The 24,693-nt window shown below is 34.1% G+C and overlaps 1 protein-coding gene across 1 annotated transcript in view; it reads right to left on the bottom strand.

The window, feature by feature from the left end:
* Window positions 1-9,684: 9,684 nt before the first annotated feature.
* The window catches only part of pip4p2 (phosphatidylinositol-4,5-bisphosphate 4-phosphatase 2), a 30,316-nt gene continuing 15,307 nt past the window's right edge, over window positions 9,685-24,693 (bottom strand). The window contains exons 3-7 of the mRNA XM_056480554.1: window positions 20,119-20,225; window positions 18,836-18,959; window positions 15,628-15,680; window positions 11,773-11,863; window positions 9,685-10,271 (exon numbers count right to left, since the gene is read on the bottom strand). Of these exons, the coding sequence (XP_056336529.1) occupies window positions 10,128-10,271; window positions 11,773-11,863; window positions 15,628-15,680; window positions 18,836-18,959; window positions 20,119-20,225 (519 nt within the window). The 3' untranslated portion in view covers window positions 9,685-10,127. The remainder of the gene's footprint in view (window positions 10,272-11,772; window positions 11,864-15,627; window positions 15,681-18,835; window positions 18,960-20,118; window positions 20,226-24,693) is intronic.

Here is a 24,693-nt window from a genome sequence, read left to right as displayed (position 1 = left end):
CCACAGTTTTGTTTTCTCTTAAGTTCTGTCAAGTGCAGGTGGTAAAAAAACAAGGTGTGCCAGCTTGTATTTCATTGACATGAGAGAGAGAGAGAGAGAGAGAGAGAGAGAGAGAGAGAGAGAGAGAGAGAGACACACACACATTTCTAAATCTAATTTGTTATAAATTAATTCTAAAATGTTGATTGTTAAATATAGACTGTTAATTTTTTTTTTTAATCTCTACTGTCATTTGTTTTGATATGCCCTGTTTAATGTAAACATTACAAATGCTCTGGCAATACATATGTAACATTTGTCATGCCAATAAAGCAAGGTTGAATTGAACAGAGAGAGAGAGAGAGAGAGAGAGAGAGAGAGGGGGAGAGAGAGAGAGAGAGAGAGAGAGAGAGAGAGAGAGAGAGAGAGAGAGGGGGATGGAGACGGATGAACACCTCACCCGCTGCACACTATCAGCACATCAGAGAAACATTCTACCTCAAACTCCAGAGCATTTACCCTCAATTCACTGAGTTAGACAATAAAACACAACCTCAACGAACTATAGAGGAATTACCAGCCTACGTTACACATGACGTCACATGGGTCCCCGGTTGCAAAAAATGACCGGTTGCAATAGCAAACATTGCAGTAGTCGTGTTATGCGGTAGGATACTAAATTAGAAAACATAACTTTTACCCACACTGCTTTTAATGCCAACCGCAGACGTCTTTGGCTAAAAGGGAGCTTAATGGAGTGACAACCTAATTAAAAATGCTCGACTCTGCAGTTCTCATTTTATATCAGGTAGGTTCACGCTATGCTGCATCATTCACATTACTCATTTTTGATTGCAGCAATGATTTCAGCAAAAACTGTTTAATGTGGTTAATTAAACTGCGGACACTGCATGCTTAGAATGAATTGTAAAAATTCACATACCCTGCCGTACAGGTGCAGTTCATTGTCAGAATGCAGTTTTGCTTGTTGATGATTACCCAGGCCTTTTGCACAGTTCCTTCTTATTTCCTTGTCTTTGGCTAGCCAGAACCTCGGTTTTTAGCACTACAAAGTTTTGAATCTGGTAATCATGGAACATTATTTCTTGCACATGACCACACAGATCAAAATTGTTGGCATCCAAAGACTTGTAGGCCTTTAACTTCTCTTGTAAAATCACTTGGAATTTCAACGAGATTGTATATTTCAGGCTGGATGTTTGGCCATTTCGTTTTATTCAATATCCATTGGGACGGTGCTATCGCAAACGGACGAACGCCTCTCATTTTAATGTTAATTTTGCTCGGGGTGACAAGCAGTTATAATACACTGAAAGCTTTATGTAAATAATATGTAAAATATGTAATCATAACTTATTCCTAAGACAACAAACTCTGTTCTGCATCGGATGTAATTCCCTCGCTGTAACTGCTAGCGCTTCTGTTTTTTTTCTGCAACCTCTATGCGCGCGCATCCAGTATTGCCAGATGCACCTGACTGATTTCAGCTCAAAAACTGTCGTAAAACCACTGAAAACCAAATAGTGCCCCCCCAACAATCAGTAGACTATAATAACCTTTGAGGCTGAGGAGCGGTTTTGGGGGTGGGGGATTGGCGGGGATTAGGGGAGTGATTGAGATGTTGTATCGGGGAGGGAGATCACAAGCATTTCTACACTGTTCTAAGCATTTGTATATGAAGAACGGGGGCTATGGCATCTCTTTGGGAGATCAAAACAGGTTTATAGGGGCAGACCGGGGCTGGCGGGCATGCAGTTGCTAAACCGCCCAAATTTTCACTACCTGCCTATGTTATTTTTTACCTGCAAAAAAAAAAAAAAACACAAACAAAAAAAATCTGGCAACACTGCACTCATTCTGAATGTTTACAAACTGGTAATTCGTCTATTACCGTGGCCTTTGGGGGAGCCCACTTTTTTTTTTACAGGGGATAGTGGGTCACTTTGATCTTGAGAGTCCCTTGGCACAATGATGTACGCTATATAAGACACATGATCCCTGTCCTTAAACAGGAATATATTAACAAAAAAATCTATAATAATAAAACAAATATTTATATAATTGTGACTAATATTACAAAGTAATATTTTTCTATGACCCTTGACAATATCATTTGAGGGATTCGTTTTTTAACATGCACAAATAACAGCAGCCTAAACAACAGAACATCGTTGTCTAATTTTACCTGCAATGCTTCTGTGAGAGGAATACATTCATATTTTTTAAAAAAATCAACAAACACAAATATGTTTCACTTAACAACAAAAATAAATAACCTGGTCATGTAGCCTATTATTGTTTTGCTCGCTCTATAAGTTCAACATGAACAAGGACATCATTTGCTTTTTTATTTTACATAGGCCTATAGAATGTTATGGCATCTCACTTTAAACTGCAGTGAAACAATCGCAAATTCGAAAATAAAAGAAACACCATTGAAAGGGGTTCCGTTTTGTCAAGTTTACCTGCATTCAGCTTAATTGCCCAACATGTTTACAGCAATGTCACGGTGTTTAAAAAAGTACATTGTATTGGCCTACTGCATGAAGCAAATCAAACGAAACACAACGTCACATCCTTTGTTTCAGGAAATGAATAAGCAGCGTCTCCATGTCCAGATGAAAGCATCTGGCTGTCAGTCTTTGACATGACTGGACTTTGCACCACACCTTGATGCTCATGACAAGAATAGCATGTGTAGTTATCTTTTTGTAAGTGAGGTGTAAATTGTCGTCATGCATAAATGATATTTTTGCATTTTTACACGTAATAATACATGATCCTATTACATAACACTGAAACCGCACGTCAAAATAACACAGTCAATATTTTTGAGACCCCCCCCCCCCCCCCTCGAAAATTTCACAAATAGTTCGCAACCTGCCTGTCACAAAAAGAGAGAGGAGACTATTAAAATCGTCAGTGACACACACACACACACACACACAATTTAAATTATTATAAACCAATCATTGTAAATATACTGATTATTATGTTGCATTGATGATTTTTATGTTACAGTATACTCATTTATTATAAATGTTGATTGTTAAATGTACAGTTTATTCTGATTTATTATTTTTTTCTTTCATTATTTATTTTTATTACTATTATTTTATGAATAATATCATTAATATGACCTGTCAGTGTCAGATGACTATATGTGTGTGTGTGAGTGTGCTGGTTTAGCTATATTTGTGAGTGTTTAATTATTCTCACTTGTTTTTGTAATATCAAATGTAAACAAGTATTATTTGTTTGTGTGTGGGTTAGGTTTAGAGGTAGGTTTAGAACTATAGACACTATCTATAGATGATACAATGTGATACTGATATAGACTGTCTCAAAACCTGATATAAAAACAATGTAAATCTGTAATGTTCTCATCAAGATAGGAAAACAAACGTGTGTGTGTGTTTAGCTTGCAAGAATCAACACTGCCATCCAGTGGATGGAAAGGCTCGGGTCATGGTTTTATGATGTCATGGTTAAAAAATTACATATTAAAAGTGACATTTTAGCTTGTTTCTACAAACAAGTTAATCTATGAGTACAACATATCACACAGGTATATTTGGAAATCGCAAACATTTTTCTCAGTAGTTTTTTAAACCTTCAGATTCCAGATTTCCAAATGCTTGTTTATTGGCCAAATATTGTCCTTTCCCATAAACCATACACCAATAGAAAGATTATTTATTTAATTTTAATTTGATGTATAAATCTTAATTTCCCAAAATCGACCTTTGTGACTTGTTTGTGCTCAGTGGTCCCAATCTAAAATATATAAGCTCTCATACTTCATTTCTCACTTCCACCAATAAGGATAATTTTTTCTTTATGGCGTCATTTTAACTTCACATAGTCCTCTAACCAATCATGTGCTCTTTGCTACTCTAACACTTGCATATATAAGAAAATAACTTGTCTCAGTTTGTCCTGTCTTGTTTCAGTTGGTCCCCGATCTTTTTATCACAGTGAACCGGGGGTTGGTTGCGGTGGTTCGAAATTTGCTAGGCGACTATCAACAGTTTTCTCTGAGAATGACAAGATGACAAACATTGCTGTCACTCTGCTACAAGTTTTACTTATGGAGTAAATGACAAAGCATTAGTGTTTGGGTGTTCTTAGTCTGTCTGAGATAATTAGTCTACCGAACTATTTAATTCAACTGTGTGCACACACCTCCATTGGAAATAACGAACTTGTGAATTCTAGAAAAGACTTGATTTGCGGATGGTCCCTAAAAGGCCGCCATCATTTGCCTCCAGCAGTTGATCTTCTTGCACATAACTCAGTGGATTTACCTGATTTGTTGACAAATGGGTTGCGGATCCATTCCTTTGCAGTTCGCGAGTCCTTCGCTGGGCCTTTTCCCCTAAACAAAGAAACTTTCCAAAGACGTCTGTTTCTTACTCATTTTGCCGCTTGTGGGTTAAAGTGACTGAGATGTAAGCGAGAGAAACGGTCATTTTTCAAAATAAAAGATTTTTCAAAATAAAAGATCGTTGACTCAGATAATTAATGAGTTTTTGTGCGGCGCCGGCTCGATACAAATAATTCCACTGACCAGTGGCTGAGGACCACTGGGTTAATTCACTCAAAAATTAAAACTCTGTCATAAATTACTCACCATCATGCGATTCCAATCCTCTGTGACTTTGTCCATCTTTAATCCAAGAACACATTTGTGAGGCAAAAAATATATATAAAATGACATTGTTTGCTATTGTCTTCTCTCCCACAACAGGTCAGGGTTTAATACAGGCAATAAAACGTATTTGCAATTAGAGTCATCAGTGAAACACAAGAATCTTATTGTAGAATACAAAAGAGTTCATGGAGCTTCGTAGCCTATGATTAGATGCAATGTTCTAATAATGTTTTTGGTTCCTTTTCTGGACTTTGAATGTCTTGTGACCATTGCTGCCTATGGAGGATGAGGGAGCTCTAAGGTTCACCTAAAATATCTTAACTGGTGTTCTGAAGATAAAGTTTTCAGTGGATTAAAATGACATGAAGGAGAGTAATAAACAACACAATTTTCACCGTATTTTCACAAACAAAACTAACATAAAAGTTTTTACATTTGTCTAGGTGGTTATTTGGCATGGTTTTTGCATCTTTATGGTGGAGCTGAATAAATGTATAATCTATATATGCTGTATTTTGCATATGACAAGCATGTGAACTGATGGTGCCTGGAGTTATTGCTCAGTAATGCATAGTAAACTATCTGCATCTCCGGTTTTCTAAATAAGAGTCCCACATAAAGAGTAAGTTTAATATAAACTTTGATTAACTTAAAAATCACTAAGGGAGGAAAATAATCATTGTTGTCCCATTAGGAAATGTGGCATATCAAACGCAGCCTGAGGCATGCATATAATCAGCTACATATCAGTCTCATGTCAGTATTTTAGCTGGTGATCCCCTGATGACACGGCTGCCCATCAGGTGCGGATGACGTAAAATGTGACCTAAAGTACATAATCTTGAGGAAATGGCCCGTGAGTCACGCAAGAGTCTAGTTTGTTTTCTGATAGACTGATATTTTTCACTAGGTTTTTACACTCGCGGAATTTAAACGAGAACAAGGGAACAATGGTGTCTGAGGCTCACGGTGAGGCCATTGCCATTTACAGTGGTCTCTCGTTTGAATATATCTTAACTGGTGTTCTAAAGATAAACAAAGGTTTCAGAAGATTAAAACAACATGAAGGAGTCTAGTAACACAATTTTCACTCTGTTTTCACTAACACAGCTAACAATAAAAATTATTTTTCACATGTCTAGTGGGTTTTCGCCTTATTTTGCATAAGAAGAGCATGTAAACTGATGGTGCCTGGAGTAGTTGCTCAGTAACGCACAGTAAACTATCTGCATCTCCCGTTTTCAAAATAAGAGTCCCACATACATAGTAAGTTTAATATAAACTTAGATAAACATCAAGGCCATGGCCCGTGAGTCACGTAAGAGTCTGCTTTGTTTTCAAATAGGCCTATATTTTTCACTCTATTTTTCCTATAGTTTTTATACTCACGGAATTTAAACGAGAACAAGGAAACAATGGTGTCTGAGGCTCACGGTAAGCCATTTCCATATATTGAACTCTTATTAATCTTTGTCTATGTATACTCAGATTTTATTTAAACGGCACCTTTAAACAAACTTTATTTGGATTCCCTGATAAATAGGTTATCAATACAATCATCAGCTGCTCGAGCAACTTGGTGGAAACGCATCTAATTCACATTTGTTTTCTTTTCTTTGCTAACTTTGAAAAGATTAATTACACATTGTGATAGAAACTCTGCTATAGAACAGCAAAACAAATACAACAAAACTTTCTACAAAAAAGAAAACGTAAACAGCTAAAGTCTTGGATAAATATTAAATTGACTTATATTATTCAAATATGTAATAAGCGTAACTTTGAAGAAAATGATAGATATTATAAATGTTAGCTAAATGTCACAGATACAGAATGAATAAGATAATTATTGGTCCATTAAAATCCATATTTCCATATCAATTGGAGATATTTAAACTGTGGAGATTGTTCTCCATAGAAAATACAATACATGTTAATGTGGAGACAAGGCCAATCCCATTTATACAGTCTGTCATTTGGTATAAAGCACCAAATAAGAGAATGTGTGGAATGAAAGGCATTTAGGAGGCTATTGTGACATACAATAATAAACACTACACACAAAAATTGCACACATTTCACAACCGAAATCAAGCGAAGCATCAAAAAGCAAGAAATATTTTACCATTTTATTGAGAAATTATCATTTTAAAAAGACCCAAGCCATATTCCAACTTGAACTACAGACTTTGTGTGCTCAGTTTCCTATGTACAAGGACTTCACTGGCTCGTCACATTCAGAACAAGTTAAGATAGTATGGTTATCTCCGTTTGTCTTGACGAAATACAGAACTACTGTAAATGTAAGCTACAGCAACACTAGCCAGGTGAATGGTGAGATTGAGCGTGTTTTTACATTCTACACACGGGAAGAAGCAGGAGACATGTGGCTTAATATTTCCACTATGTCCTGTCAGTAACAGACCAAGAAAACACTGCTTCTGCATACAAAAGAGTCAAAGGAAAATCATGCACTTGTCATTTCCCATTCGGCAAGAGTCATTGAGCTTAATCAGTGAGGGAAATTACAGGAATACTCCAGGTTAACATCAGTTTCACAGCATTTGTAGTGTAATGTTGATTTCCACAAAATCATGTATTTTTCATCTCTTGTTTTCTTTAAACACAGGAAGAATCATGTTATGGTGAGGCACTTAGAATAGAAGTTTAGATGTTTTTTGTTTTTTTGGTCGCTAAAAGTAAAGATATGATGCACAACCTCTTATTAATGCAATTCTTTGTGTATTATTTGAGTTCTTTAAAATATTTTTTAAGTTGTTTCACAATTTAAGAACTTTTAAAATATTTCTTTGTGATGGCAATGAAGCAGTAAAATTGTACAGAAAAGAGTAGCAATTCTTTAAAAGTTTGGGGTCCAGTAAATTTTTTTTTGAAAATAAATAATACAAAAGGTTACAAAAGTGTTCTGTTTCAAATAAATGCTTATATATATTTTTGAAAAGCTTTCTCTCAATGTTGATAATAATATGTAACCAGTAAATTTAATTTTAAAAGATATTCAAAAGGTAACTGCAAGATTTAATCCCACAATTGTTTTTTTAATAGATATAGAACAGATATAAACATGCCATACAGATACACATGGAATTGCAAGAAATAAACTCAGAATTGCCTATAAAATCACAATTGGAAACTTGCAAGTAATAAAAGTCGGAGAAAGCAGAAATCAGGGGAAAAATCTGAATAAAAGCATAATTTTATTTAAAAAGTTAGATTTACAGAAAAATTAATCTGAATTTTGAGAAATAAAATATCAATTGAGAGCAAAAAAAAATGAATTTTGAAAAAAACTAAGAATATATTTGGACTTGCAGGAAATAAAATAAGAGGAAAATGCTATATTGTGAGGTATAAACTCAAAATCTGACTAAAAAATCTGAACTGTGAGATTAACAATAAAATACATCACCATTAAATTGCAGGAAATCAAATCATTTTCAGCAAAAACTTGAAATTTCACACATGAATTTGCAAGGAATAAAGTTGTAACGCAGAGAGAGAAAAAAATCTAAATTGCACTATATTATAGTCAGAACTTTAAACTCAACGTAAAAGTTACAAAATTTAAATAAAACAATTAGAATTCCAAGATTCTGAAAAAGGTCAGAATTGTGGAAAACAAAGAATTAATACTGCACTGAAAAATGTAGTAAAAAAATGTAGTAATATATTCAAGATGCAATCCCACAGTTGTATTTTCATTGATATAGAACAGATATAAACTTGTGATACAGATACACACAGAATTGCAGGAAATCAACTCCGAATTGCCTATAAAATTGCAATTGTAAACTTGCATGAAATAAAAGACGAAGAAAGCTGAAATCAGGGGAAAAATCTGAATAAAAGAAAGAAGTTTAAGAAAAATTTTGATGTGCAGAAAAATAAATCTGAATTTGAGAAATTATATGAATTGTGAGTTAAACTTGCAGCAAATAAAATAAGAAAAAAATGAAATATTGTGAGGCATAAACTCAAAATCTGGTTTATCTGTGAGATAAAAAATAGATCACCAATAAATTGCAGGAACTCAAATCATTTTCAGCAAAAACTTGAAATTTCACACATGAAGTTGCAATTGCAAGGAATAAAGTTGTAACGCAGAGAGAGAAAAAAAATCTAAATTGAAATAGGTTATAGTCAGAGCTGTAAACTCAATGTAAAAGTTGCAAAATCTAAATAAAACAATCAGAATTCCACAATTCTATCCTTTCTCCATTTAGAATTACAAGAAAAAGGTCAGAATTGTAGAAAACAAAGAATTAAAACTGCACTGAAAAAATGATTTAAAAGTGATTTTAAAATTACAAACTTATTTAAGCGATTGTAAACAACTTATTTGAGCTGAATTTAAACAAACAAATTAAGCTGAAGGTTACTTAATTTATCTTGTTTGTTTAAATTCAGCCCAAATAAATTGAAAAAAATTTTTTTTTTCAGTGTGTAATAATATTTGACAGTATTACTGATTTGCAGCATTTTGATCTAGTACTGCATTCCTCATTAACTATAGTGCCATCTCTCAAAAACATCCCACAAATGTTAAACCTAGTAGTGTAAGTGATTCATATCTGAAATCCATTATTCTCTTTATAATGTGCCAGTAGTATTTAAATAGTAATTTCAATGTTTATCTTTGTTCACTTCCATTAAAAGTGCCTCAGTATAACATATTTAGATATTGTAAAACAAAAAATATGCAAAACAATCAATATTACACCACAAGCACTATCAAATATACTGCGTGCCTAGAATATATTCGTTTCAGAAGTCCGGTGACTGTACATGCTGCTCTTTTTTATTCTTTTAAAGCCACAAACGAAACAAACAAAATGCATGATTATCGCTCACAGTGAGATTGAGCAGTCAAGAACGGGTTTGCTAAATTTCAGATCCTCAAACAACAGAAAAGGTTGGCACAGGATTTTAGAAACGGATATATATATATATATATATATATATATATATATATATATATATATATATATATATAAACATTTGAAATGACGCATCGTGCCACTGTTGGCAGAATTTCTGAACACATAACATCTCTCAGCTCACGACAGCTGTGGGAAATAGCAGCAACACAACAAAAGAATTGCATAAAAATTGTAGTGCAATGGGCAAATTGTTCATAAAAGATCATCTCTTTTGGTCAAGTTGGTAACAAAACGCAGTACGTAAAACATGTTCGACATCCACCCCACTAAAATGAAATATATAATAACTTATAACCTTTTAAAATCACAGATTCCTCCTCTCGTCGTCATATTGCGCATTCAAATCAGTTCAAGAAACATCCGAGCTAATCAATAACTCTATTTGAAGACATTTGCAGGGACCAAATCTCCTGGATACTCACGCTCTTGAAACAGGACTACGCATCCATGGGTTTACCTGTTCAAATCGAGTGAAATCAAACACTAAAAGGACTCGAAGGATGGATGCTTGTCTATGCGAAGGTGTTTTCAGGATAGCTGACTTTAATGGCTCCCCAATAGCAGGCCCGGACCAGACAGATGAGACCCAGCAGGTACGCGAAGGCCCAGGACACGTATGTTGCATGATAACGCCTGGCGAACTCTTGAGTGCCAACCTGAGAGGAAAACAAATAACATACACTGTGTATATGAGGAGTACGAAATCACCGCTTAGCTAGTGCTAATTTGAGAGTTACTTGTAAGTCGGCTGGTTACGTTTTTAGGAACTGCAACATAATATGTGCTTTAATGATCATCTGATCCTGATGTAACTTACAAGTGTGACTCAAATAAAAGTGTTACTAAAGAAAACCTGCGACTTAAAATGTATCCAAAATGTACTCCAGGAGTATCCAGGAAGAATAGTTTTTTTTTTATGAGTCTCAAGTGTAAAACTGTCCCAAATTCCTCAGTTATGAAATAAATCATTGATGATTATTGCAGGGCAGGGACAGTTTGACTGACACAGAGACTGTGATTATGAATAAACTATAAATGTACCTATAGTATAAACGTAAGGAGAGATGTGTGTATGTGAAATTATGTGAATGATCTCTTCTTTTATTTTATTTTCATTGTTATTAAGACCAAACCTACACTTGAATAATTAAATATTAATTTAAAGTACAATTTACATTTTCAGCACGACAAAAAGTAACAAAGATTTGCATTTATTTTGTTTTATGTTAAATATATACTGAATACATATTGTGTATAAACACTCACCGGCCACTTTTTTAGGTACACCTGTCTAACTGCTCGTTAATGCAAATTTCTAATCAGCCAATCACATGGCAGTAGCTCAATGCATTTAGGCGTGTAGACATGGTCAAGACAATCTGCTGCAGATCAAACCGAGCATCAGAATGGGGAAGAAAGGGGATTTAAGTGACTTTGAATGTGGCATGGTTGTTGGTGCTAGACGGGCTGCTCTGAGTATTTCAGAAACTGCTGATCTACTGGGATTTTCACAGACAATCATCTTTAGGGTTTACAGAGAATGATACAAAAAAGAGAAAATATCCAGTGAGCGGCAGTTCTGTGGGTGCAAATGCCTTGTTGATGCCAGAGGTCAGAGGAGAATGGCCAGACTGGTTCCAGCTGATAGAAAGGCAACAGAAACTCAAATAACCACTTGTTACAACCAAGGTATGAAGAAGAGCATCTCTGAATGCACAACATGTCCAACCTTGAGGCAGATGGGCTACAGCAGCAGAAGATCCCACCGGGTGCCACACCTGTCAGCTAAGAACAGGAAACTGAGGCTACAATTCACACAGGCTCAACAAAATTGGACAATAGAAGATTGGAAAAACGTTGCCTGGTCTGATGAGTCTCGATTTCTGTTGCGACATTCGGATGGTAGGGTCAGAATCTGGCGTCAACAATATGAAACATGGATCTGTCCTGCCTTGTATCATGTAATTTATTTCTGTGATGCAAGCTGAATTGGACATTTTCTGATAAATGGACATTTCAGAACATCCTTTTTGACATAAATACCTTTGCTCACCCTTTCGATCAATTTAATCCATCTTTGCCAAATAAAATTTCCTTCAAAGAAAAAAAATATTACTGAAACTAACAAAACTTTTTAAGACCAAGAAACATACTCACTGTTAAACCAATACCGATGAAAATGCAGATCATTCCTACTGTAATGTAGGCACAGCAGCGTCTTCTAGGTAAAGCACTGCCTACAGAGGATCTACAGACAAACACACCAAAATTAATGCCAGTGCTGAATAAAACACAACACAAACTTTCAGCTGCTCTGCATCAGCTCTCAGTGCAGAAATATAATGATTTCATTGCTGGAATGTATGAGAAAAGCAGATTGTATATTCATTGGATAATACCCAGGAATGCCAACATCAAAACTAGCTACAATACAGATAAAGAGTGGATTTTACATTGGTCTTTTTTTAAATCCTGTTTTTCCACCCACCAGCTTGTCTAAAAGCAAATTGAACTCCCCATAGAAAAAAATAAACTCAATTATTATGTGCACTATTTTCAAACGACACCAGAATGTTCATATGCAGAACACACACTGGCCTTACAAAAGACAGATTTGTTTTGTTAGTACCAAACAGAAAATTATGGATGTTTTAAGAAGTCATCACAATAAATATTAAGGTCCAAAGTGCCTTTATTAAATTACATTTGTTATTTATTGTTGGTAAACAAAATCAAACATTAACTTTTTGTTTACTTATTGTTTAATTTAGTAATTTTAATAATTGTATAAATAAAATAATAAATAAATAATAAGTTTAGTTTATTTGTTTACAGGGTCAATGTACATTAATATACATTACTGTAAAATGTGCCAGAATTAGCCAACAATGTCTATTTTTCATCTGTAAACCTCTTACCGAATGTTAAAAGGTCACAATTAAAACAGAAGCACAGAACATAACATAAAATACACTTTCATATATAAAATACAATTAAAAAGTAAAAAACAAAATCAGACTGATTGCAGCAGAAGAGGACAAAAAGTGTCAAGAATACAGTACTAATATATATGAGCAATATCACACGAGTAGCAGTGCGATATGGCTGTATATTGCCACATGTTATACAACAGTTCTGTCTGGTTCTTGAATCTGATTGGCTGATATTCTGCAAAATAACAGCACTCTTCCAGCCTCTTCACCCTTCACATTTGTGTATTATTACCCTCACATCCAGCTACAAGCAGAGGACACTCTACAGGTTGACAAATATTACTGCTGTTGGACAACATAATGTACTTTTGAGGCTTTTTTTAGTTGAGAATGTAGTTGTTTATATTGCATCTATGCAGTTTATTTATAAGGATAGTGCCTATTTTATATATTTTTAATTTCTGAGAAACAGCGCATTGGCGGCCATCAGCCTGTCTGAGCAGAGCAAAGACGGTTGATGTTGCTAATCCTCAAAATGGCGACTGAGGCTACATAATAAGCCCTTTAAAGAGAAAAACAGCGTAATTTCTAACTATAGCTGATAAAATCATTATAAAACTGGTAAGTGACATTCTAAGTCAATCTCTCTCTTTTATGTTGCAGTGCTGTATTTATACCATATATTTATAGTGTATTGACTGTGAAATGGGATTCACATATCAGAAATGTATGTATTTGGTTTTGGCTACTCTTTATATAAACCTGAGTTACTTTTTCGTTGGTCATTTGTTGTTTCTAATGCATCTCCTGTTTTCATTACTGCAGACTAGTTCAGTAAAAAGGAAGAAAAAAGAAATGCCCGCATGTGTTTAGCGTTTCTCCTTATTGCAAACACAACAGTAATCTTGTAGTGATTGCGTTGCTTTGGCTTTTTAGGGTTAATTATTGCGATCTTGTGTTTCAACAGAGAAATACTAGGAAATCTCTGTAGACTGATGGCATTTATACCGTTCAGCCTTATAATCTTGTAAATGTCAGCAAAATCACCTGTTTTCATTTTAGACATTACGCTATAGCAAATCATTCAAATACTAGCTCTAAAATGGCGTTGGTGAATTAGAAACGGTTTCTGCTGTTCTGACGTCAGCTACAGACGTAAATTAATGGCGGAAGAAAGTAGTTTCTCTAACAAAAAGGTTTTTAGACTCTCGTGTTTGATTTTCTTTTATATATACATGATTATGCCATCAAACTGTTGTATAATTGTAATATCACACTCGCATCAGTGCAATATGGTGGGATATAGTCACTGATGGGACACTAAGGCGCATGCCACCCACCAGTGTTTGTGTTTGTAAAATTCCAGTGTTTGTGTTTACAACATATAATATATAATTTAATATATTAATATGCTAAATATATTAATATGGCAGTTGTAAGTAAGTTGAAGTTAGTACGTTGAATTTGAACTAAATGAGAATGAAAGACAAATCTTTGGAAAGCAGATGAAGAAAGATTATCTATTTGTATAAAGAGAAAGATATTTTTATTTACGTTATATTGTTTTTATTTTAAGTAACAAAAATAATAAAATTTTTTATGTTTTTTTATGTATTTTATTTTTTGTTTCTGAAAGCTGTAAAAAACATGCTATTGACATTGTCAGATATTTGTTTTAAAGAAATAATATTTTGATTTAGTATAATGTAGTCGCTAAGTTAAGTTTATTTACAAACTAATTTCGAGAGGATCACGTGCTTATGATTGTTATTGAAGAATCCCCCCTACCACCTCTACTCCTCCTCCTTCCTAGATGGGTGACACGGTGGCCCAGTGCTTAGCACTGTTGCCTCACAGCAACAACGTCTCTGGTTCCAGGCTTTACCAAACCTGCAGACATTTCTGTGCAGAGTTTGAATTTCTCCCCGTGCTCACGTGGGTTAACCCCGGGTTCCCCGGTTTCCTCCCACTGTCCAAAAAACATGCAACATAAGTTAATTTACTAATCCAAACCGGCACAATAGACATGCTCCTAGTAAATGGTTATCTCTCAAGAGCAATCACTGGCTGTTCATTGGTTATTGCAGCAGGGGAGTTCTCGAGATCTACCTGAGCTCAAACTCTCCTCTCGCCTTGCAACGGGAGGGAGCCCTGGGCTCGAGGATCTTATGAGCCTAGGGCTCTCTCCCGTGACAGCATGCCAAACAAGCTTATAATTAATCATCGGCTAAGTGTGAACTCTTGAATATAAAATAACAAATGTTAGAGTAAAAATTAGGCATTTACCAAAGTACTTTTCATTGTTAGTTAATTTTGTTTAATGTAGTTTACTCATGTAACAATACAACACTCCTCTTTTATCTTTTTTTATAAATTATTTGCCTATTGAACTACGATTAAGTTTTAATATACATTAGCTATTCATATATTTTTCATCACTTGTCCTGTGTGAGTATGTAGCTTATATAAACATAAACATATATAAATATAATGTTCTAAGCCTTTCAGATGTAAGATCAACTTCACTTCTAAAACCTCAGAGCCCTACAAACACTAACAGTCAATAGAGAACTGTGTCAGTGAGTCACATGGCCTGCTCTTTTTCCTCTCTGCGACCCATTAAATCTCACCGTGACCCTTCACATGCCTCTCATGTGATCAGACTTTCAAACATTCTTCAAGATTCGCAATAACTCAGATAGCTTAAGGTGCTTAATTTCTCTCCGTTTGCTGCTCGTCTCTTCATCTCTGCCTCTTCAAATTCACTGGAAATGGACGAATTTCTCAGCATGTCGGATGAGCACTGGTCTCCATTCATGTGTGCCGTGCATCTGTTGTCATAACTCTCCCTTGCGGCGTCACTAGTGTACAGGACTCGTGTTTCAGTATGTCAGCATGGTGTGCCGCTCTCTCAGGTGACTGGCATCACATTGCCCCTCTTTCAAACTGCAGCTCGCAAGGGCTTATTTACTTTCACTTCTACAAACTCAAGCCTGACCGCAGAGATTCATGAGAACGCCACATCGCCGGTGGAGGATTGACACATAGATACAGTATATGGAAAATGATGGCGACTCACATTTTTTTGCAATGTGGGCACTTGGCCAGGGTATTAAATCGAAGCTCCATCCACTGCAAAAAAAAAGAGGGAAGTTAGAAGGGAAGTTAGTTCAGAATCAGCAAACATAGCAAAAAATGTAAGAAATTTGTTCATAATCTACAGCAGTCTTGATTCAGGGTCAGTGGACCCACTTGACAAATGATTTTTTGACAGTGTTCAAACATGATAGGTTCAGGTTTAATTGAACTTACTTTTACACTTTGGGTTAGTTTGTCTAAAAGTGAAACTGTTGTCATCATTTACTTACCCTCATTTGTTTCATTACAAACTCATAAGAAATAAATTCACCTTCAGAACACAAATGAAGAGATGTTTAATCAAATCTAAGATATTTTTGTCACCACCATTGAAAATCTATTCATCAAAACGTTCATTCACAAATAAAAAAGCAGTCCAATATTAAGTCTTTATATTAAAATACAAAATAAAAATAAAAGTCTTTTAAAGAGACGCAATAACATTGTATGAAAAATAGAGGCTAATTTGGGCTTTTATTTTGATATAAACACTGATCAGATTACAATATTTATATCCATCTAATTTAGTCAGGAAGTCTGGTCATTCTTCTTTTGCTTCTGGAAAACCAGTGAGCTTTATTATCATGATTTAAGCCAGAGGTCAACACTATTTACTTCGTCTCTGGTGAAGAGTTTCTGCAAATGTTAAAAGAAAAATGCCCTATATGAACATGCAGGTTCATAAAGTAATTGGTTTTGCTAATGTATCTCATATTTATACAATTAATATTTTTGTACAAGATTACAAACGTGGGTTTCTATTGTGAAAATGGTTATTTGTTCTTCATACAAACTGACCTTGTCTCTTTACTAAGAAACATAGCTTAAACATATTATATGCATACAGTTGAAGTCACAATTATTAGCCCCCATTTGAATTTTTTTCCTTCCCAAAAGATGTTTAACAGAGCATGGAAATTTTCACAGTATGTCTGATAATATTTTTTCTTCTGGAGAAAGTCTTTTGGTTTATTTCGACTAGAATAAAAGCAGTTTTTAATTTTATTAAATCTATTTTAAGTTCAAAATTATTAGCCCCTTTAAGCTATATTTTTTTTGATAGTCTGCAGAACAAACCATCATTATACAATAACTTTCCTAATTAACCTAGTTAAGCCTTTAAATGTCACTTTAAGCTGTATAGAAGTGTCTTGAAAAATATCTAGTGAAATATTATTTACTGTCATCCTGGCAAAAATAAAATAAATCAGTTATTAGAGATGAGTTATTAAAACTATTATATTTAGAAATGTGTTGAAAAAAATCTCTCCGTTAAACAGAAATTGGGGAAAAAAATAAACAGGGGGGCTAATAATTCTGACTTCAACTTCATGTTTTTGTTTTATTATTCAGAGAATCCTAAAAAAAAATTCACAGTTTTAAAAAAAAACAACAACATTTTTTTAAAACCATAATGCTACTAATACTGTATTTTTTGCACCAAATAAGGATATTAAAATGATTTCTGACGGATCATGTGATTTTATGCTGAAATTATGCTGAAAATTCTACAACAATAAATCAAATGTGTAAATACATTAAAATTAGTGCTGTCAAACTATTAATCACATCCAAAAGTAAAGTTCATATTTACAAAATATATTTGTGCATACTGTGTACACAGCGGAATGAACCGCCAACTATTCCAACATATGTTTTTTGCAGCGGATGCCCTTCCATCTGCAACCCAGTACTGGTAAACATCCATACACTCTCACAATCACACACACACTCATACACTACGACCTAATACATGATACGGACTCGAACCAGCGACCTTCTTGCTGTGAGGCAAGAATGCTAACCACTGAGCCACCGAGCTGCTCTAAATTGTTATATATAATGCAAATTATAAATATAAATATTTATTAATTCGTTTCCTTCGGCTAAGTCTTTTTATTCATCAGAGGTCACCAAAGCAGAATGAACCGCCTTTATCCAGCATATGTTTTACACAGCAGATGCCCTTCCAGCTGCAACAGAGTACTGGGAAACATCCATACATACTCATTCACACACATACACTAGGCCAATTTACTTTATTCAGTTCACCTATAGCGCATGCTTTTGGACTTGTGGGGGAAACCGGAGCACCCGGAAGAAACCCACTAGGACACGGGGAGAACATGCAAACTCCACATAGAAATGCCAATTGATCCAGCTGGAACTCAAACCAGCGACCTTCTTGCTTTGAGGCTTGCATGTAAATATATTTATTTTGAATATTTTTGCATTTTATGTACAGTATGTGTGTATGTATTTATGGGCGACAGTATGTATATACAATACAGTGTGTATTTATACATATATACATAAATATACTCAGTACATGCGTAAATATATTATGTAAAGACAAACTTTTATCTTGGATGAACTTTTATCTTGGACTCATTTTACAATTCTTCTGAACAGTTGTATTTTAACGCTTTTTAATCTATTCAGCCGATCTCTGAGTCTGGCAGGAGCACTTGTTCCAGACCTTCTATGTGTCTCTGTTTTCCGTAAAAGACAAAAGAAGATATTTTGAAGAATGTTGGAAAACTGTACGCAAGGAAACTAACAAAGCTTTAGAACCCACTCAAGGGTCAGTAAATATTGAGTAAATAAATTTGAGGGAACAATCCCGTTAAATTTAGCAGAAAAAACAATTTTATTCCATCCAGAAATCCATCAGAAATGTAAAATATTTAAAGTGAAAAAATGGTAATCAAAAACAAAACTAATTTATTTATATAGCATATTTCATAATTGATGGTGATTCAAAGTGCTTTTCATAAAAATTCTAATCAAAATTATTTCAAAATTTTTATAAAAAAAAGTAAAAAAAAATAAGAAAATAAAATTTATATCAGAACCAACATTAAATGATTTTTTTGTATTTATTTATTTTGAATTTTTATTTTAAGCTAGTTTTGCCCAAATTAAACTAAACTAAATCATAAACTTGGATGATATTGCATAATTACAATTAATCATTTGACAGCACTAACTCAGATATTTCTAAATCTTAAAATCTAACAACCTCTACTGAACCCTAAAGTTTGAACGGCAGTGTAAATGCGTTCTGTCCTTTCACATACTGAAACCGAAAGAAACACGCACTGAATAAATCAAAGATGAAATATTAATAAAAGGATGCGGGACCGTACAAGGAATGTGTTTCCGCAGTGGCCGCAGACCACACGCATACCCTCCGGCTGGACGGGTAGAGCTGGCTGAGCCGGCTGCTCCTCCGGGATCACCATCACTGGGCTCAGGTTGATGATGCGTCTGCTGGGGGCCCATACAAACAACATCAGCTTTTTTCACATCTTTAAAAAACTGAACATGCTAATAATAAGAATGTAAAACTTCAACTACTAAATCTGAAAGAAAAAAGGTCTCGAAATTATTAAGATGATTAGAATGCTGAACAGCTGTTGTACACAATCATGCTGCATGCTTTCAGTAAAAGTTGTTGTTCTTTTACAGTGATTACACAGTTATTACCTTGTAACAGTGTAACTATAAGTAATGAATTAAATTAATTAACTACATGTACTTACTGTACTTACTTATGTTCATATGTTTTGACCTCAACAACAAAAACTACAGAAATATTTTTTGAGAGAAAAATATGTATACTAATATTTAGATTTCTCTAAACAGAGTGAATGCCTTTACATTTTTAAGTGAGAATTTACTGTAAAAAGTAACATTATAGTTCCCTGTATAAGTATATAGAGAGGTTTTCAGATTCCTGTTGTTTTTTTAGACATGATTTTATTAGGTTTTGAATTTAGACGCATATAAATAAGTGATTTTTCAGGTTTTTAATTTTTTTATAAATTAGCAACAATTTCAAAAACATTTTTTTCACATTGTCATTATGGGGTATTGTGTGTAGAATTTTGAAGAAATAAATTAATTTAATCCATTTTGGAATACGGCTTTAACACAAAAGAATGTGGAAAAAGTGAAGCGCTTTGAATACTTTCCGAATGCACTGTACATTCTTAATGACAAACCATAAGACTTATTTTTATCAGGGTTTAGATATTTTAGATCGTTATCAGGTTTTTCATTATGATTACATTAAACATTTAAATTTTGTCAGGAATAGAACACATGCTTATTGCACATTTTTCAATCTGTATTTTCCCCAAATTTCATTAAAGCAGTTTTACCAGTTTATTCCTCTGTGTTTATGTGTGTGTTCTTAAATTTCAATAAACTGTTCTATTTAAAAAAAAATCTGACTGAATGTTTTTTCAAATGTCAGACTTTACAGGGTTCAGAGCTTTACAGTGCAAATCCCAGAGCCATTCAAACTGGAAACAAGCACTGTTTGTTTGAGTGTTTATGGTAGTGCACGTCTGCTGTAATATACCGTTGCAGATCTCATAACACATAGCGACTAAATGACCCTCTGAAATGTGTCTTCAACACTTACCAGTTGGGTCGAGGGCATCCTATCCTCCTAGACGTGTCTTTACAGATTAGCAGGCAGTTGCAAGGACATCTAACATACTTCTTTCCTGTTGGTGGATTCTTTATAGGCTGTAAAAAAGCAGACACCTCACAATTCAGATGAACCACAATATACAAGACATCAATCATGGTAATTTAACATAACTGAATATATTCCCTTTAATTCCAAATTTACAGGTAAAATTTACTCTCAAAACATTTTTGTAAACAATTTTTTATTTCTTAAGTTGTTTCAAAACCTACATAAATGTCCTCTGTTGAACACAAAAGAAGATATTTTGAAGAATGCTAGTCACCACGCAGTGAACAGTAGCCATTGACATCCATAATAGGAAAAAATTTAGTAATTTACTAAAACATATGCCAGAATAGTTGGCGGTTCATTCCGTTGTGGCGACCCCTGATAAAAATACTTTACAGTCAACTGTTTGGCAGTCGGCATATTTAAAAAAAATCTTCTTTTATGTTTAACAGAATGATGAAATCCTGCAGGTTTGGAGCAACTTAAGGGTGTGTAAATTAAAGAATTCTCATTTTTGGTTGAACTATTCCGACCCCTGAATAATCAGGCACTAAACCAAAGGATAGCAAGTGGGCGAGGGTTGAACTATTATCAAACTTCATCTGTATGTATTGAATAATGATGTTTTTATATGGAACAGTCAAAGGCTTTCTTAATAACTTCAGACAGAACAACCTTTTAATAATACCTCCTATTGAGGTCAGGTCTGCATGGCAACTTCTGATTCCGTGCCAAATAAAACTACACTAAACCAATATGAAATGTCAAATATGTAGCCATGGAAAGCCTTTTTATTGAAATCGTTTTTGTATGACGTAGCTGCTAGTTGTTTCCGAGTACTGGGTTGCGGCTGAAAGGGCATCCGCTGCATAAAACATATGCCAGAATAGTTGGCGGTTCATTCCGTTGTGGCGACCCCTGATAAATAAGGGACTAAGCTGAAGGAAAATGAATGAATGAGTGATGAATTCAATTCAATTAAATTCAATTCACCTTTATTTGTATAGCGCTTTTACAATGTAGATTGTGTCAAAGCAGCTTCACATAGAAGATCATAGTAAATTGAAACAGTGTAGTTCAGTTTTCAGTGTTTAAGCTCAGTTCAGTGTGCTTTAATATTCACTACTGAATGTAAAAAGAAAAATGGTCTGCAAAGATTCGAAGACCAAAGTGCATGATGAATGGAGTTACTGTCACCCAAAGGGAAAAATTCACATTATTCACAAACCTACGTAGATTTGTAACAACTTGATATTCATTGGCTGCCACTATCAACTGTACTGTGTAAAAATTATATAACCGAATGATAAGACACAGTGTGAAACCCTGCATTAGAGGGACCAGATCCTTAAACAATTTGCAATGTGAGAAATTGAAAGAGTTTGTATGCCTAGATTAGATGTAAACCGATTGTAGGAGCCCTCCAAAACAACATTAAAATCTTTAAAGGGATAATTCACCCAAAACCAAATATTCTGTCATTATTTATTCTCCCTTATGTTGTTCCAAAACTGTATCTTTTTTTCTGCTGAACTCAAAAGAGGATATTTTGAAAAAGCTGAAAACCTGTAACCATTCACTTCCATAGTATTTGTTTTCCTAGTATGCCAGTCAATGGTTAAAGGCTTTCAACTTTCTTTAAAATATTTTATTTAGTGTTTAACAGAAGAAAGAAACTTAAAAAGATTTGGAACAACTTGAGCAAATAGTAAGCAAAATTTAAATTTTTGCATGAACTATCCCTTTAAAATAGCATAATAAGGGGTATTATAAATGAACTGCACAGGTTTATGTAAAATAATACAAGATGGCACACAGTTTATGATCAATAATCAATGTTAGCTCTATTCATCAGTGGTATTGTACACTCTAAAACTGGGCTGGGTGTGGATTCAGATGTCCCGGTTTGCAAGCTATCAATTTGATTAGATCAATACAGATATCATTAATATATCTAAAAATGTACAGTGAACATTTGTTTACTAGTGGTGAATTAATGAAAAGAAATTGAGATGGGAATATTATTATTATTATTTTAATAATACATAATACAGTTAACAAAGTACACATGGGTAGGCATGGGACGATCACTGTTTTCAAGGTATACCGCGGTTTGAAAAATTCAAGTTTTTAAAACCACCAAAATGTTCTACTATACCGTTCATACGGTATGTGTAAGACATTTTTATTTACGTTTTTATTTCAGTTTTTCAGGACAACAGTATCTTCTGCAGAAAAGATATCCAAGATGCCATTTTAAATTGTAATAAAATCTGTTTTGAAACCTAATGAAGAGAGCAAAAGTCAATGATTTATTCAACTTATTTAGCCTGACATGTTTACTGTCCCAAAATATGATAAAAGTTTCTCAAAATAAAATATATTGTGTTCAAAGGGGAAAAAACAGACATTTAGGGTGATTTCACACCTTGACTTTTGTTACGGAACCTGGTGCGTTTCCCTAGTTAGCGCGGTTAGTGGATCCGTGCCAACACACTCGGTCCAAGAATGCCTGAATGAGGTGGTCTATGCTCGATTGAAACAAACTCTGGAGTGGATCGATTGTAGTGAGAAAGCAATACGATCCAACGAACTAACCAACCAGCTATACCACAGTGTGTTATGGATATGTAATAGGCATAAATGGCTATATGAAGAGAGAATGATGACTGGGACAGGATGTCATCATTCCTAATGGTAAATGTGCGTTTCATGTCAAATACGAAAGTCAAAGCATGCTGAACAATTAACGAGAGCTGTTTATCCGTTGAGTTGTTTCTCTCTATGTAAAGGCTATCATGCATAATTCTAGCGAAAAGATTTGTATGAGAAAGTTTTACCTCTGATATATATTTGGTGACGATGTCTGTTGGTGTCACCATTCAAAATTAAAGTGCAGCTTTTCATTTTATAATGTCTTATTGTTCATTGTCATAAATTAAAATAAGGACGCGTGACAGCTGAGTTGGACTGAAAAATAAACAGTAGAACTCTGACCAATGTGAGGAGAGTTTACCCGCTCGTGATTTGTTTTAACTATTTTGATCCATTTAGAAACTTTGCCATGTGAAAGCGAACTGCACCAAGAGCAAGGTGCAACATTGCAACAATTTTAATCCCTGTTTCAGAACAAAACAATCGATCTACAGGTGTGAAAGCACCCTTAAAAAGAACTTATTTTAGAGCAGTAATCACAATAACTTAAAACCGTGATATTTTTATCCAAGGTTATCACCGTTATCAAGGTTATTAACGTCAGAGTCTTATACCGGCCCATGCCTACACATGGGTACATTAAAACAAAACCCATCTTTTATTTCAAATGCATACAATGAGTAGAATGTAGAATACAAAAAACATAATATTTATCAAATCAAGCATATTTAATTATTCATTGAATTTCTTAATTTTTACATTTCTGTGCCCAGCCCTATTTCAAATCTGTATTTTTTATGCCATTAAGTAAATCAGGTCACTCAGCAATTCCATTAAGTGTCCACTTTTCATGCAAAGTGTTTCTCATGCAGACAACTCAATTAAGGTGCAATTCAGCCCCATTGAGCACAACACTTATAGCCGTGCATGTGGATCTATCATCTCAAACACATTTACTTTAAGGCTGTGAGGAGACATACATTCTGTATCTGATTTTTACTGTGGTCAGATGAGCAGGTAAAAGGATAGCAATAACTGCAGAATAGACAGAAATTGAATCATTATTCTCTGAGAAAACTTCACACTTGTGTTTAGTCCACATTCATGTTGATCATCAACTTTTCTATAAACTTATATGTTAAACATTGTAGTAAATGTAACTTCTTTTTAGTCTGGATTTGAAAATAGCCCAGAGATCAGATCAACATGTCACAAACAAGATTAAGAGATATGCCAAAAAACAGCATTTAGTAGTCTGTGGTTATTATTTATGCTTGCTTCATTAATAAACTAATGTGCAATTACATATGCTGTTTATACTATTAAAGTTGATTAATAAAGGCAATCTGTTTGATAAATGAGGCCATTTAACTAATTGCAATGTTATATAATGTGAAACTTCATTCGTGAACATTTATCTTTCAGCTGGCTTTCAGAAATCTGAAAGTCTCTTATGTTCACCAAGGTTGTGTCAAAAATACAGTAAGAACTGTAATATGTAAAATATATTGTTGTCTATTTTTTTACATTTTAAAATAAAATGTATATTTGTAATGGCAAAACTGAAATTTTTGCATCCATTACTACAGTCGTCAATGTCATGTGACCTTTCACAAATGGATAGAAAGCTCTGCTTACATCTACTTAAACAGAAATCTCTTGTGTTATTATACCTTGTGAAATTTTCATTTAATGTAGACTTTCACTATTGAAAGTAATTATTTATTTTTAAAATACAGAAAATAATATACAGTGGTGTAAAAAAAATGTTTTCCCCTTATTGATTTCTTTTTTTGTTTGTCACACTTTAATGTTTCAGATCATCAAACTAATTTTTATTAGTCAAAGATAACACAAGTA

The sequence above is a fragment of the Danio aesculapii genome, chromosome 19 (assembly GCF_903798145.1).
Source record: "Danio aesculapii chromosome 19, fDanAes4.1, whole genome shotgun sequence".
NCBI lineage: Eukaryota > Metazoa > Chordata > Actinopteri > Cypriniformes > Danionidae > Danio > Danio aesculapii.
This window is presented reverse-complemented; position numbering and strand designations above follow the sequence as displayed.